The sequence below is a fragment of the Brachypodium distachyon genome, chromosome 5 (genome assembly GCF_000005505.3).
Source record: "Brachypodium distachyon strain Bd21 chromosome 5, Brachypodium_distachyon_v3.0, whole genome shotgun sequence".
Lineage (NCBI taxonomy): Eukaryota > Viridiplantae > Streptophyta > Magnoliopsida > Poales > Poaceae > Brachypodium > Brachypodium distachyon.
In genome coordinates, this window is record NC_016135.3 from 24,824,340 (window position 1) to 24,840,528 (window position 16,189).

General features: G+C 43.6%; 2 protein-coding genes across 2 annotated transcripts; both read right to left on the reverse strand.

Moving 5' to 3' along the window:
* Positions 1 to 943: 943 nt before the first annotated feature.
* Positions 944 to 6,219, reverse strand: LOC100824039 (probable polyamine oxidase 2). The gene is made up of 11 exons (XM_010242147.3): positions 6,028 to 6,219; positions 5,408 to 5,710; positions 3,459 to 3,571; positions 3,239 to 3,327; positions 3,017 to 3,130; positions 2,835 to 2,922; positions 2,660 to 2,745; positions 2,473 to 2,575; positions 2,263 to 2,360; positions 1,745 to 2,174; positions 944 to 1,657 (listed from the first exon to the last, which is right to left on the reverse strand). Exons 2-11 carry the CDS (start codon positions 5,418 to 5,420, stop codon positions 1,340 to 1,342), a joined length of 1,452 nt encoding a protein of 483 aa, XP_010240449.1. The 5' UTR covers positions 5,421 to 5,710; positions 6,028 to 6,219; the 3' UTR covers positions 944 to 1,339.
* A 7,219-nt stretch (positions 6,220 to 13,438) lies between these two features.
* LOC100829347 (exonuclease DPD1, chloroplastic/mitochondrial) lies at positions 13,439 to 15,861 on the reverse strand. Its single transcript, XM_010242150.2, has 4 exons — positions 15,727 to 15,861; positions 15,023 to 15,520; positions 14,463 to 14,680; positions 13,439 to 13,961 (listed from the first exon to the last, which is right to left on the reverse strand). Exons 2-4 carry the CDS (start codon positions 15,484 to 15,486, stop codon positions 13,765 to 13,767), a joined length of 879 nt encoding a protein of 292 aa, XP_010240452.1. The 5' UTR covers positions 15,487 to 15,520; positions 15,727 to 15,861; the 3' UTR covers positions 13,439 to 13,764.
* Positions 15,862 to 16,189: the final 328 nt, after the last annotated feature.

Genomic DNA, 16,189 nt, shown 5'->3' on the forward strand with positions numbered 1-16,189 from the left:
CGAGCAGGTATGGGTTGTGAATTATGATAATGAAATGAAAACAGCAGTACAGAGGAGATATGCTAGCTCCTCCCAAATCGACTGGTTGGTTTCTGAACGTACAGCGTAAATCTTGGAGATTAAAGTTTAGAACATGACGTCCACGTCGAAACAGAAGACCGGAGAAGCTTCGCGACTTATTTTTGAAAATATTTGAAGCGAATTAATACTCGTTACTCGTAAGTGCAAGGCCATAATGGCGCAGATACAATTTTTGTAAATACTAGTCACTAATGAACCATAGTGAAATTATTTATAGTAAATTGTATTCCACGGAAGGGTTTCACTCTCATTCCCAAGTCTACAGATGTTGGCATTGGGCGCAAGAATTTTTTTAGACAAGTACTAGTATATGCATGGCAAAGAAAAGTATGATAGGAGCATGTGTTATCAGGAAGGAGAAGCAATCGGACACCATCATGGCAGGATCTTTTCATTTCGTTTCATCTCTTCTCATCCACATGAAACAAGTGGCAACCGTTAATCCAGAATCTGTAAACAGTGAATGTCGATGCCAACAACACAGTATCAAAATTGCAAAAAACAATAAGTTGATGGTATATTGACATGAAAATTTTCAGAAACCACAGAAAGCTGACACGAAAGGACATTGATTAAAATCTGCCAAAAGGATGATCTGTTTCTATGCGCAGGGGAAAAAAGTTTGGGCTGTCATGCAAACGCAGGATCAATCGATCAGTCGGAATCAGTAGCTACTGTTGCAAGCCCTCAGAAACACGCTGTGATCCGTTAGAGATCTTCAGGCTCCGGGACCTGAAAGCAGTGCACCTTTGACAAGTGCTGCTTGATCCCTGCTCGCAGATAGCCTCTTGTGCAGTTACCTTCCAAGTAAATCCCCCTAAGAAAAACAAACTTAGAGAGTATATCTCTCACACAATGGGCCGAAGACAAAGCCTGTTTGGATTGGAGCTGCAATCGCAGTGGATTTTAATACAGATTCTAATACCAACATTATGAATGTTAATGTATATTACAGAGTTCATCACACATACACCATCTTCGTTCCACAAAGTTGGTGTGCTAGGCCATACTAGCTCGTAGCGCGCCTAACCAGACACATAACCCACATTTTATGACTGGCAGTACACATACCGACTTCCACTGTTCCGACATTTGATGTCTAACGATTGAGTTTATTCAGGGTACTCCAGGAATCACATGAACACACGCCTCATGCTAAGGAAGAGCAAGGATAGATTGCTCCCACGCTGCCTTCCTCGAGCAATCACTGGAATGGCCTGCAAACTGTGTACCAGGTCCAGCAACTGCTATAGTAGTTTTACAGCCGGGAGATGAGCAGCGGCACCGAAACGGTGGCCGTCTGCTCAGCCATCGGGTGGCACATCTCTAGCATGTCCAGCTCCCTGAACTTCTCAAGAACACGCATCCGGCACTCCTCGGCTGCCATCTCGCCGGTAGAGAAGGCGCCGTGCACCGTGCCAGTGTACTGGACGCTTGTAGCCTCCCCTGCAAAGAAAAGGTTGTCGACAGGTATGCGAAGCTTCTCGTACAGGTCACGGGGCTTGCCCACCCCGTCAAAGGTGTAGGAACCAAGCGTGTTCTCGTCTGAGCCCCAGTGTGACACCAGGTAATTAATCTGAGGTAAAATCCAGGCAATATGATAGTAAGAATTGGAAGGCAGAATTCCTGATGGTTATATTGAGATATGTGTCGGGATGCTAACCGGCTCAGCTGCATTAGGGAGGATCTTCTTCAACTGGGAGAAGGCAAATTGTGCTGCAGACTCATCTGACATCTTTTCAATGTCACAAGCAAGACGACCAGCAGGCATGTAAACAAGAACAGGATGGCCCGTTGCCTTGTGAAGATTGAGGAAATAACTGCAGCCATATGTAGTGGATGAAACAACTCCAAGGAACTCCACGTTAGGCCAGAAAACCTCACTGAAGTGGAGAACGATTTTATTCTCGACTCCAACCGACAGTTCTCTTATTGCTTCCTCCTTCCACTCTGGGAGCCTTGGCTCAAATTTAATGGTGTTTGCTTTCAGGACACCCAAGGGAACAGCAACAACTGCAGCATCCGCAACAAATGTTTTGCCACTGCTTACAGTAACCTCCACCCTATTCCAGTGCCGAACAATTTTAACAACCCTGAGGGAAAAAAACTTGGATTAGTACCAACAGATACACACTTGAACCATGCTTGGCCCATTTAGAGAAAACACATGGACATGCATACCTGTGACCAAGGCGTATATCTAGGCCTTTTGCCAAGGTATTTATAACTGGACGATATCCACGAACCATGAGACCATGGCCACCAGGCAGCAGGACCTCCTGAAACCGATCACAAAGGATATGGTCATAAATAAGGCATAGCAATCAAACAACTGCCTGTGTACCTAGTGAGCAATAGATATGTCTGTATATAGCTACTAATGGTTGCTACCTGATCCCAGCACTGAAGCGAGATTGCATCTGCATCAGTAGCAAACCAGCCCTCCATGCGGCACAAATACCACTGAAGAACATCATGTGCCATCCCTTCTTGTCTATTGTGAACATGATCAATCAAATAACGTGAGCAAAATGTTTAGGATAGTCTATCCAAAAGGCAGAAAATGAATGGTAAAAACCTTAAGTGCGGATTTCTCTCCATAACAATTGCAATGGCCTTAGCTATAGAAATATCTTCCTCGGTTTCTTCCCTCAATTTGCCAGTCTGTGCATGCATAAATGTTAGGGGAATTCAAACACCGATAATATATTACTTAAAACCAGTAAGCATGAAAAATTGAAAGAGCTAATTACCTCTTCCAATATAGCCTCAAACACCTTTCCCATCTTCTCAACAAACTCTTGTGGAACTTGATGTCCATTAGTATCATAAAGAGCATAACTGAAAGACAATAGAACATGTTAGTTGTGACTTGTGCCATTATGGAGTTCTGTAATCTCTCAACATATAGAAGAAACTAACTGATAAGCTTTACCTCTCGAGATCATGGTCAAATAACACAGAGTCATCTCCGCTTGTGCGGTACAGTGGAAGTCCAAGCCTTCCAATGATTGGTGCCAGGGGATTTTCTTCACAAACACCATGAAGCCTAAACCACACAAAAAAATGGAAATGAGGTTCAAAATATCGCTTTCAGATAAACACTGGAGGATACAAGGTTTCGCTAACGCTGTAAAAATGGTAACAAGGAACTCACCAAGATGCTCCCAGATCAACAGGAAACCCAAAAGAGTAGTCTGTGTGAACTCGACCACCTATCCTGTCACGGGATTCCAGAAGAACAACCTGAAACGGATCACATTAGCATAACTGATAACGTGATAAGTTTACAGCATTTAAATTGAGTAGGAAAAAAGGCACCATGTATCTGCAACTACAACACTGAAATAAGATCATAAGCCTACGTCACACAGTACCTCGAATGACGCGTTTCTGAGTGCATTAGCTGCGGCAATGCCTGCAAACCCACCACCTATGACAATAGCAGAGGGTGTGGGGGGGTTTCTCCTAACATTTTCACCAAATGAGCCTGAAATAAAGCAAAAAGGGGGTTTAAATTCAAAATTAGGGTGGCAATGGAACTTGAAAGTTCAAATAAAAATGTGTTTGATGGTATTTGTTCATTCTAATTAAAACCTTTCAATGTAGGAGTGAATTAACATTAAATATCCCGCCAAGCTCAGTATTATAAAACTAATACGTAAATACCACTGACTTTTGGACACGTCTAACAGAAGAGAAGGAAGGTACACGAGATCTGCTTTCGTGACTATATCCATGTGTGGTGCTTGCTTAAAAATTACCAGCCTCGTGATGATTAGATGAGATAAAAGAAAGCATTGCTCAAGTCAAATCTTCTGAAGAGTTTGAGTAACTGGACTGATACTATTGAGGTGTGATAGGTTAACCGATTTCATATATGTAGATATTTGGACCTTTTTAAGGAGAAGTTTAGGGCCTTTAAGGCTGACACTTTGCTTCAATGTGGAAAAGGGGTACCTCCAAATGATAAAACATCAGTTTATACAGAAATGACATAAAGAAGCCTACCAAGTAGTGAAATTGCCGATATCTCCTGTTCTTCTCACATCAACCCTCCTCTACCCCCTCCACCATGGAGGGTTAGTAGTGAGGCATGTTCCCTGTCTCAGAACAATGATGGTGAAGTAAGACAGGACAATTTAAGATTTTTGCTGATACCCCCAACAACTAAATTCAGTGTGGAGCAGAACTCTTAGCGTGATGTTCTTGGTCTGTAGCCGCACAGTGTACACTGAGATGTAAGAGTAAGACAGATCAAACTCAAGTCCCTTGAACATTTTCATTGGACAGGCAGCCTTCAGATTAGAACTACGCCTATGATCACAAGGTCATTACTCGTTAGTATACTTTTCTGGCTCTGATTTGACATGATGCACATTCTGCCATTCTGGCAAACGAGAGAGTGGACATGGTGGACATTCCAATCGATGGGCAATAGGCATGACATGTCTTGTGGCTTTGTTATATATATTAGTTGGTAGTCCTAGCTTTAACAAACAACGGTCTGCATGTTATGCTTCAGACGCTAAAAGAGCAGTCAAACTACAGTCAAGAACATAATCACCACACATCTCTAATATAATGACAATAGGTGCGTTAGAACTCATTAGGATCCAAACAAAGATCGCCATATCTGTGACACTGACAAGAACAACAGAAGAGCAACAGAGGAAATGAATAAATGTTTCACTCGTAGCATTGGAGGATAGCGAACCCATGGACAACTAGATCCACTGGCGAATATTCTGATCAATAATTTATGCCCACTACATGCATTACAATAATACAGATCTGCGTATGCATCGAATGACGACATAGCACTAAACAAAAGGATCATTGTACTTTAACATCATAACCTGATTTCAGGTATTCGTTAGTAACTACAGGAGGCCGGTGTGGACACTTTACTCTTTACTCTTCACAACTAGTTAAAGGAGCATAGGAATCCACAACTGCGATACTCCACATGGACTTTTCGCCAATGAAGCAATTGGTCAAATCCTAGAAGCTTCCGTAAGTAGTGTATTCCCGTAGCGTGAGGTGTTGATAAAGTGTAAACAGCTAGAATTTCGTTTTTTTCCTTCTTTCTACCACCGACCAGGGAAATGAGAATTGTAGCTTTTGACTCTTTCATCAGGCCCACGGGGCACACCCAACAACCATAAGCGACTAGATGGAGCAAAATCAAGATGGACCCCCTAGAAGGTGGCAAAATTCGATTTTTGCACTAAAACTACATTAAAAACAGCATAGGGTCCCCCAAAAATAAGATTACCAAGAAAAACACATATGAAAAATCTGCGGAGAAGAACAATGAGCTTACTGTTTTTCGCCATCTTTACTACTCTGTTCTCCTTCACGATTACTACTGGAATTAGAATTGGACTGATTTAACAGCGGCTGTGGGGAGAAATGCAGCAGGAAGATGAGGAGGCAGGCGACGTAGTGGTTGGAGTTCGAGTTGAGTCCCAAGTTCACAAAACAGTTCATGCAGCCGTGCAGCCGAATCACCACAACCCTCCTATAAACTCGCTTCCGGTTTCGCGATCTCACTCGAGCACCGAGAAACTGCGCGATCCCATGAAAATTTCCGGTTGATGTGCAGATCAACTCCCACGAGACAGCACTGCAAAAACAGAGAAATCCAGCTGTTAGTCTGTTCCAATTAGGCAAAGCCACACCCACAAAATCACGAATCGAGAGGTTTCGTCGCTTGTAGTGTAGCAAAATCTGCCGCTAAGATAGCTCTCCACGGAATCAGGGGAAACCGACACCGAATCTCACACACCAGAACCCGCCAAATCGAGGGAGGTGATCGAGCAATTTCGGCACCTAGGCTTAGGGCTAAACGAACCCAAAAAGATCCCCCGTCCTTCTCCCCTCCCCACAGCCAAACCAGGCCAAAATCGAACGCGAATACGGCGGAGAAATCGCGAAACCTACCACCAAATCGACGAAGCGGGAAACTGGGGTAGATCTCTTGGGGCAGAATCGAAGTTCCGCTCGATTTCTGAGACTCGGAGAAGGGGATTTTTAGTAGGTGGGGCGAGACGTTTTGGGGAGCTTTGCTTTTGGGTTCAGATCAGGGGATGGCGTCTCTTGTTGTTGCTGGTGTGTTCGGGCTGGGTTTGGGTTCCGGTAGAATTTATATGGTCTCGGGACGGGATACGTGCACCGCCCGGTGACCTAACCCTCAGCTGGCTGCTCGTTAAGACCAGATCCAACGCAAACGCGGTCCAAAACGGTGACTCTAAGCATTGCCACGTAGACAAAAACAATTTGGCATTTTGGCGTGGAGGGTGATTTAAGGAAAAGAGAGATGGCTAGACATATAGCTTTATGACATAGACACGATATAAAAGCCATCTTTTTTTCATAAATCAAGACCACGTGCCACCCACACAAAGAAGAAAGAAAATAATTGTAGCCTACAAGTTTAATGTCAATTACAAGCTTAAAGAAAAAATATATTTTCTCATAGTTTATACTCCCTTCGAACTAAAACCACGACAAGAATTGAGGAACGGAGGTGGTAAGTTTGATTTCAGTTTTCCATGTTGACTTGATTTTTGTACATAACCGTTGATGTCCTAGGATACGTTAAGTTAGGAGGCCCTTAATCCACTTGGTACATTTTTGCTTATCGGTGGTCCCAAAATCTTGGGAGTGACTATAGGAAGTGTGCTCTGCCAGAAAGACCACTCACATGACCGTACCGTTGAACTTTTATACGTTACCAGAAGGTTTCTCATGATGAGATCGCTTCTTGAAGTCATTTTTGTCATGTTCTAATTAATATCTTTTTTGTGAGTCTCGTAAGCGTGTTGTCGTTTTCTCCTCAGCTAGGGCAAGCAAGAGAAGGTGCGAGAGTGCGGCTTCATCAGGCGCACGTGGGGAGGAGGAGGGGCGGAGGGCGAGGTGAGTGCATGCATGGCAGTTTCATTGGGAGCCATCATTGACTACATCAGAGGACGCCAAGGAGACAAGATCTTTGCATCGACTAAGATTAACTAGCTAATGTAGCATGCCAAGAGGGGCAAAGATGTCTGCAATATGCCACATAACAAACTACTTGATATTTACAAAGAAAAGCAGTCATGCTATTTAAGACGCTACACCTATCAAACACACAACAGTAAGTAAAAATGGACAAAATTAGGAAAATAGGGTGGTACAATGGTCAGCATAAGGCATGACAAAACGTCGATGAAAAACCATCAACACGTCTTAACATGGACCCTGCGCTCAATTAAAAAGTTTTTTTTTGTGATTTTGTTATTTGAACCCACCTCATCAGGATCTCTCTGCCCACCAAGTGCGCCACACATGGTCCCCACCCCACCGGAGACTGCACCTACCCTTTGTGCGACGTGTCTCATGTAGAGAGGTTTAATAGCAAAATCAAAATCAACAATGAGAAACTTTGGGGCAATTGGGAAGAGGTAGGGGTTGGTTGGGTTGGAGGGGGGGGGGGGGGCCCTAAGGGGGCTGATTGTCGACGTGGCTGCTTCAAGAAAGAGAGTTGATATCAAGTGGGTCGTGCCCTCAAGCAGTCAAGGCAGCACGGATCACAGGGAGGGGGGGCTCTAGACGTCTTCGGGTCTCATTGATTTGCAGCATCTTTAAAATGTGAAAATAGAAAACATAGGATGGCATGTAATCTTAATTCCTGTAGGACTAAAAAACCACATGAATTAGCACCAATGAATGTTTGACACACCACAAGAAATACAAAGAAATTCTTGCGAGAGGTTAATTTGACTGGGTGGAAAAAAATTCTCTAAACTAGGGTATAAAACAAATTCTAAGAATTCTACTCATGTGAATAAAACAATTTTTCTAAGGATTCAAATCCTCCAAAAATTCTATTCCCTCCAAAAAAATTGTATTTGTATAAAATTTTATACAAATTCACGTCAATTATTTCCGGACGGAGTGAGTATGAATTTTGTTCGAATCAAAAGAGTCCGTGAAGAGGAAGGCTGCGTGTTTTCGGATGCCGAGGTCATGCCTGGTTCAGCTTCTGTTTTGGCGGTCCGATAGTAGCTAACTTTTGGAGAGATCGCGCTAACTTTTGAAGAGATGGATGATTTGGTCTCTGTGCGGTAAACATAGTATGCCAATATATGAAAAGAGAAAACGAAGGGAAATTGGCTTATTTTGATCAACCGACCCTATCCTCCACACGTGCAGAAAACACACGTCGAACGTTACATGCCGTGCAGGTGCGATCAGATCAGTCTAAAATCTGAACGCAGGTCCGTCCAGTGCCAAAAGAACTTAAAAGAACTAACCATGCACAGTACTTTAAACAGAAACCAATTGTTTATTTGTTCTTGAGCAGTTGAGCTAGTAGACTATACATGCCGGCCTTTTGCCTAAGTTAGTTCCAATCACGCGCGTCTTACGCATCATCTCGCAATTGAACATCGGGCAGGCAGGGTCCTTTTCCGCCTACGTCCGGAGCGTTGCGTACGTCCACCCGTTCAGTCGATCTCTGGCGCTGGCTGATTGGCGCCATGTGCTGCATATGCGCAGGCGCCAAACATGGCTGAGCAAGACACGCGTACGTGGCGGTCGCCGCTCTTTTAGCACCACAGACGACCGCATCAGAAGCGCGTAGGGAGGGGATGAGAAAGCACGAGGGAATCAAGCACTAAAAATCCCTGTCTTTGGTCTCGTTTTCAACGGGGACATACTGTGTATTGTACATGGCATGTCGCGATCTCGTCTGGAACAGACACCTTTTATGTGTATCCGGATAATACCGATCCGCCGAGATCCCTGTGTGTGTGTGTGTCGATATGATATACTGTATTGCAATTTAACATTTTTCAGAAATTCGATTGATCCCATCCATCCAGCCGTTTTAATTATTGTGGAATGCATTTTTCGTGGAAGCGAGCTATATACATGATGCGCGTTCAATGAACGGATGTGACATTAGTGAGTATACCGGTATATATACTGCTCGTATTGCCTGTAGGAGTACAACCACCAATTAAGCTTGAGTATAGAGGAAGAAACACGCAGTTATTTTGGCTGTTTATTAACTTCCGGTCATTTTAGCTGTCTGTCTCGCTCATTCCAAGACGAGAGGACGTACAGGGACGCGTGCAGAGGGCACATGCATATATTGCTGATGTTGATCAAAACTTCCTCTTCTTCTTTTGGTAACAAAACGTGTTTACTCCCACCAAGCCAGTTTCGCGTACGTATGCATCACATTACTTTCACAAACTTTGCCAGTTAACCAAGAAAAAAACAATGAATAATCGATTGTTGAAAAGGAAAGAAAGAGTGAGCATAACAAGGACGTTTTCGTACTTGTATATAAACCGAACGCGACAGCAGCTTTGGTCCCGTGTACCTGTACCTGTAGTAGCGTGCGAGGCGGCCCGCTCGATCGAGTACACCTCAATAATCCATCCATCCATCCACAGCGCCTGATCAAGACACTGTGGCGGCCATGGCCATCGATCGATCGCTAGCTTACGGATAACACGGCCATTCACCACCACAGATGGCCGCATCAGCCACGCATATACGTGTATATAGCAGTACCTGCTAACGGCACGATGGAAATGATCATATGCACTACGTATCCTTCTGTTCCGTCCGAGCGAGCGAGCTCCGTCGGTGCAGAGGAAGGGCCGTAATTAACCTTTTGTTGCTCCGTGATTAATCGGAGCTGCTTACGGATAACGTGCACTGAGTCATGCACTCCCTCCGTCCCTCCGTTCCATATTAGATGATTTTTTATTACATGTATCTAAACGATTTTAGACATATATACATTTATATTTAGAAAAATTTGAATCATTTAATATGAGACGGATGGAGTATGAGTGGAAGCATCGAATCATGCAGCTACCTTTTGAGGCATAAATACACGTACATGCTAACTTGTGACGTTTCGGGAGATGCCAATTCAAGGTTGGTGGCCGGAGATCGAGTCGTTCTGTTCTTGGTTAGTTAGTTAGCGTTTTTTCCTTTCGGGGATCGACGATCGCGATGGGGCCTTGCGTGGCCGGTGACGTACGCCAAAGGGTCAAACAAAGCAACCTAGCTTGTTCGACTGATGACTGATGAACTGCTCGCCCCAAGTGTATATGTCCGATACGGCTTTGCGACGAGACGGACAGCATAGCACGTACGAACCCCGATACGTTCGTGCAGTCAGTACTGCTGGGCTCGGACTCCTCGAGACGAGTCCTCGTCTCGTCATCGGTTCTAGAATCTTGATCGAGTTTGTCCGTGGCCGGCGCCGACCGACGTGCGACGGAGAGGGAGGACACGGCACCACGGACCGGAGTACCTACCAAAATCATCGACAAACGGATGATTGAGCTATTCTCAAAGCCCATCTGCGCTCATGTAAAAAGGCTGGTTATCCAGCGACCGATCGGTTATCACTTGCTCCCTCCGTGCATAATTCTCGTCGAAATATTACATGTACATGAATATTTTTAAAAATAAATATATTCGTCTTTTTAGCAATTTTGGAAACTGAGACGCCCAATCAACCGGAGAGAGTCGATCGAGCTCAGCATCTCCAGTGACCAACCGACGGGACACGAAGAACAGTCCAAGCCGGAGCCGGCCGGGCCGTGACGACATTCACGTGCTCATTCACAATCATACATGCATCTCATCACTGGCGCTAATATAACTACTGTATATTAGTTTAAGCTGAGCACCGAAGACCCGGGAACAGTTGGTGCTTTTCGTACGTGGGCGATACACGATGGATGGACATATATGCATGGCCTGTAGCACGATACCGCATCTCATCAGTCGCGCTAGCTTCTAGATGGACGGGAAAGGAAAGGGTGCATCGTGCGGCCACAAGACAAATGGAGCCATTTCAGCCACAGGATCGGTCGAAATATCTTTCTTGGAGTAGCATATAACCAACCCGGCTCGGATCACATGCCGTTGCTTGCGCTACCTTTGGTAGTACTAGTACGCCATCTTCTCATCTCCTGTGCTCTTGAGAGAGAGAACATGGACACCGTGCAGAGCATTGTACTGTTGTGGCGGCGGGACCGTGCAATACGAACGCTTTGCAGAAGTTTTTACTCCCTCCTTTCCATAACACAAGACACGTAAGCATGGCTAAATTCTTAATTTGATTAATTAAATATGTATGTTTCTTGAAAAAAACATCATTAATTCGTTATCAAAAGAAATTTTTAATGATATAATCTTTTAATTATTTAATTTATATTTATTTAACTAAATTGACAATTTAAGGATCCGTGCGTGACTCGTACCATGGGACGAAGAGAGTACCAAATTCGGAGGAAGGGGAAGATTTAAGCAAACGTGCGGGTTCTTGCAAGAAACAGGAGTCTCACGAGACACATGGCTAAAAACTAAAAGCACGGTGGTTGCTTGCGGCCGCAGACCGCACAGAAAGGTTATGCACGGAACCAGTTGCGCTGATCTAACTACGGTAACACGCTAAAAGGGCATGACCTCTTTCTCTATCTCTCTTTTTAAAGGGAGCTGAAAGAGCATGGATTAAGGTTAATCTGACTTTCTACACGGAGATAGCGGTCGCCTAAGTTGATTTTTTTTACCGGCGCAGATACACTGACACTACAGTTAATATTTTTGTAAGATAAATAGAACCAAGAGTAGCGCCAGGCTGACAGTAACGGAGCAGCCAGATGCGGAACCTGTAAACAGGAATATGACAAGATCACATGGCAAAGCTTGGTCTACGACGGTTTTCAGGCACAACGTGATGAGTTACAAGTGTCGGCGCACAAAAGGACGCATCCATAGTTTACAAGGAAAAGAGAGCATGCATCCGAAATCCTGACCTACCTAAACGGCTAACACGACACCCAACTTCATTTCATAATGCCTAAATCAAAATTCCATTTCATAATAAATTAAGGGTGTGGTGGTAGTTCCCACTTCCCACCATTTTGGACCAAAATTATGTCATCGCGCAAGTTGCAAACATGGGCAAGGAGATCATATGCTGAATAGATTTAACCAGCTGACCTTGAAAGCAAAGCAAAGTAGTTAAATGTGCACCAGGGATTTCCACGTATGCGCAATTTCTAGGTGCAGTAAGACATTTTTAGTGTTCCCATGTCTTCTAAACAAAACACTTCTTAAAGGTAGCAACGAGCTGCTGCATTGTCATCTGGTAGCGATGCAAACACGAAGATGGCTCGACGGGTTCAAAGTAAGGAAATGTGTCGAACATAACTAGACTAGATAAACATGAAAACAATAACACAAGTTCAAACAACCTTTTTGCCTATGCTCCAGCTTGTTTCGCTTCAAATGAGTAGTTTACTCAGGACTTGCAGAGAAGGGTGCACAGATGGTAAAACGATACTTGAGGCTACTTTGGTTGACTCGCCTGTCGATGTTTGCAGGAATGACATGGTTTGAAATTTTTGAGACAGAACAGCGAACCAATAAAGCTTACATTGGTGAAAGTTTGAAACAGAGCAGCAAACTGATAAAGGTTGCACAGATGATTACCCTATATGTTTCAGCAAACATAAAATCAGCATACAGAGTTACGATTTACAAAGACTAATCAAATAGAGAGCCTGTCTGTTGAATGGCAGTGTTCCTGCTTCGTTTCTCAAGAACAAATAGGGCTTAACAAAGCAAATGCTACCATTAGATTAAATAGGTGGGAATATCTATATCTTAACAGCTGTAAATACCAAGGATGCATTAAATATTTCGTCTGTTCTTTTGACCCAGACTGCTTGTCAAATATGGTCCACAGAAAAAGCAGATCAGCCCAAAGTATAATATGGGACGGACACATACTGGAAACAAGAAAAATACCATAACAGGTCTGTCAGTATTGATCCTACAGGCCGTACATGGCCAACCATTACACTCAGAATATTTTAATCAAGCAGTGTACAACAAGTGTCATAGCAAAGCAAGCCATGATAAACATGTGGTCAGCAAAGGGTCAACCAACACAAAGACTAATAAACTAAAAACTCATCCAGGTAGCATTTTTGCAGTACTATATATCCCCAAAGGTAGTGAGTACATATTATAGCTGTCTCAATTCTAGACGCAATATTGGTATGCCAAGCATATACTCCACTCAATTGTTGATATCAAATAGTAATGGACCAAGCAACAATGAAATCAGGTTCCCAAGTCAAAAGGTTATGAATGTATGATGCAGGAATTCAATGAAGATGACTACAGAAAGGCTAAAATCTTTACAAGCAGAGGAGTACAAGCAACAGGCCAATTTGCTTTATCTAAACAAATATCAGAAGTCAACAAACCATCAACAGATGTATTGTCACAGGAAGTTCAAACAAATGGCATGTGCTATCCTTGAGCAAGCGGTACTAAGTTTTCTTTCCATAAGATCATGCCTAGAGCAAGTTAAGTCATCACAGAATGTCAGAATGGATGTAATAGGCCGCTGAAGCATAATGCCATCAAATGTTTCTGACAATCAGCCAGACACAGTTTACCTATGGTTCTACTTGCATCATGCTGATTACAGGGAAAATATTAATGGTTCAGTTTGCACAGTAGGCCTTTCACTGCCAAAATTATTTAATGAAAAGAAAACACGATTCTTTCATGCTTAGAGGTGATCCTATCGGGGAAAATCAAATAAATGTATGCACTAAAACAAGGAAGCTAGAGATTGCAAATATTTACTTAAGAAACCTTGCTGAAAGCACTAGACTTGGTGGCATCATTCATTAGTCCTTCATATGACAGGTTTAGATCAAAAGTGATTTTCTGGAAAACTTGACATAATGTCGTCACATCTTGCATCGCTCTATGAGCAGAGCCTTCCATACGGATGCCATAGTGTTTTCTCAGTGCCTCCAAATTTACGAGATGTTTTTTTCCTGCAGGATAGTAAGAGTCCATGTAATTGATGCATACTTCTGTTGTGGATTGACCAAATGATAAACTGGGACTCCAAAAATATGGAAATACGGAAAGCCAAAAGGTTGCACCAATTCAAAAAAAAAAAGTCTGCGTTCCCAGAACCAAAGGGGCAGCGAGTTAATAATAGCAAAAATATGGGACCTTTTATATGAGTGCATAAAAATGGGAAATTGAGTTGCGTTACATGGGATGGGACCTTTGATATGAGGACACAAACATGGGAAATTGATTTGCATTAAATGGGACATTTCATATGAGGACATGAACGTGGGAAATTGAGTTGCATCACAAACATCATGGAGAAAAAGAAACATCTACCGAAACAATTTTTTATCTAAAATTGCATTCTCAAAACTGATAGGCAGAAAACCACCCTTGCAAAGCAAAAGTACTATACCCTAAATCTGAAGGCATGGGGCATTTTTACACTGGATAGCTCTGGAGTAAGGAGGATATACCATCTGATGATTTCGGCATGTTTGGCAGCTTCCTCGCCAAGCAAACACTGTCAACAAACAGCCAATCCGTGGGCATCTGTACTGAACAACGGTCAAATTCTCGAGCAAGAAAAGGCGCATCAAATGCTTTTGCTCTATGAGCAACCCATATAACTGGTTTGCCGGGAGTTTGGCGGCTTTGAACAAATGCCAGCAGTAATGGAAGTACATCACCAAACCTACATTGTTTAGATTAAGATAACACTCATAGTAAGTGAACTGTTAATGAAGCAGGCACAGAACTAAATTATCATCGTACAAACTTACAAAATGCACAAGATTGCCTAAAAATAACAACTTAGAAACACATCCTTACTGCCATGGAAGTTTATCGAAACACAAAAAACAAATTTACTGCACAAATAGACTTACTTTCCATGACTAATTAAATAATATGGTCTCTGTTGATAGCATCATTGAGCAAGAATAAGTTGGGGTGTGTCTCCTAATTATTGGTGCTCCCTCAACAGTTGTCATGAAGAGATCAGGAATAACATGAATGCATTAGCAGAGAAACACACCTCGGGATATCATGTCTGCGCACCATCTTAGTGCTGATTTTGTGAACCTTCTCAACAAATGTGGGAATATCCATCTCAGGATTAATGAGAGTTTCAAATGTGCTGTTCTTCCCTCCAGAAAGATCACGAAGTGCAAGCTCGACGATTCTATTATTATTACTCTTATCGAGAAAACCAGTAGTCTCAATATCAAAGACAAGAATAGTTGCACACTGGCCATGTTCAGAAGTCCGCTGGAGCTTTAATTGCTGAATTCCCGAATTGCATGAACCCAGCCCAGTTGTAGTTGTATCCATAACTGCTGTTTCAAGTGTTTGAACCCTTGTTGTGAAATGACGCTTCTCGTAGCTTCTTGGACCAAGCAATTTTCCAGATGGCAATCCAGCATGTTGCATCTGTAACATGACGGGGCAACTGCTCCATATGATGTTCCGCAGTTGATTGACGCGAAGAAGCAATGGCATTTTGTTCCTCAGTTAAATGAACCACATCTAACGCCTGCATCAAACAAAGCAATCATATTCAAAGCACGGGCGGAGGACCCAGTAGGGCAAGGCAGGCCGGCCGCCCTGCCTTGATTTTTGCCTCAGTTACGAAATGGGGGAGATTAAGCAGATGAAATGGGGGGCTAAAGGGCGTAATCCATTCGTGAGGTGATCGGAGGAGAAACGGCCGGGAGCGAGAAATTCGAAGGAGAGATCAACCTGGTGGCGGCGCTCGCGCGAAGGAGGAAGACGAGCGAGGGGCTGGGGCGCTCCGCGCTCGGCAGCGGAACGGGGAGGGAGGGGTGGCGGCGCTCGTGCGAGGAGGAAGACGAGCGACGGATCGACGGGGATGGGCGGTTGGGGCGCTCGGCAGCGAGATGGGCCAGGGCCCAGGGAGGGAAGGTTGCCAACTGCCAAGGAAAGAAAAAAGGCCTTCCCCTCAAAAAAAAATTTTGAGTTCCGGCCCACACGAGAAAAAAAGTTCAGAACGCCCAAGCACGTACAGCAGCTTATCTCGTCGGGACACAACGACTTGCAAAAGCTATTTAGTTCCGTTTAGTTATTCTTTTTTTTAAAAATAATCGCTATTTCGTTATTCTAGTGCCATTTTGGTCATCTGGACATCAAAGATTTCATGCACGCTGCAGAAATGAACTGATCCTGGTCACGCGAACCAACGGAA

Excerpts from the sequence above, each read along its gene's own strand:
- LOC100824039 (XM_010242147.3), bottom strand. Across the intron at positions 2,746-2,834 it reads TTGAGGCTATATTGGAAGAG|ACTGGCAAATTGAGGGAAGA; the intron begins GTAATTAGCTCT and ends ATGCATGCACAG. Across the intron at positions 1,658-1,744 it reads TCCCTAATGCAGCTGAGCCG|ATTAATTACCTGGTGTCACA; the intron begins GTTAGCATCCCG and ends ATTTTACCTCAG.
- LOC100829347 (XM_010242150.2), bottom strand. The coding sequence starts at position 15,486 with ATGCCATTGCTTCTTCGCGTCAATCAACTGCGGAACATCATATGGAGC. Across the intron at positions 14,681-15,022 it reads CGCAGACATGATATCCCGAG|GTTTGGTGATGTACTTCCAT; the intron begins GTGTGTTTCTCT and ends TAAACAATGTAG. Across the intron at positions 13,962-14,462 it reads CATGCCGAAATCATCAGATG|GAAAAAAACATCTCGTAAAT; the intron begins GTATATCCTCCT and ends ACTATCCTGCAG.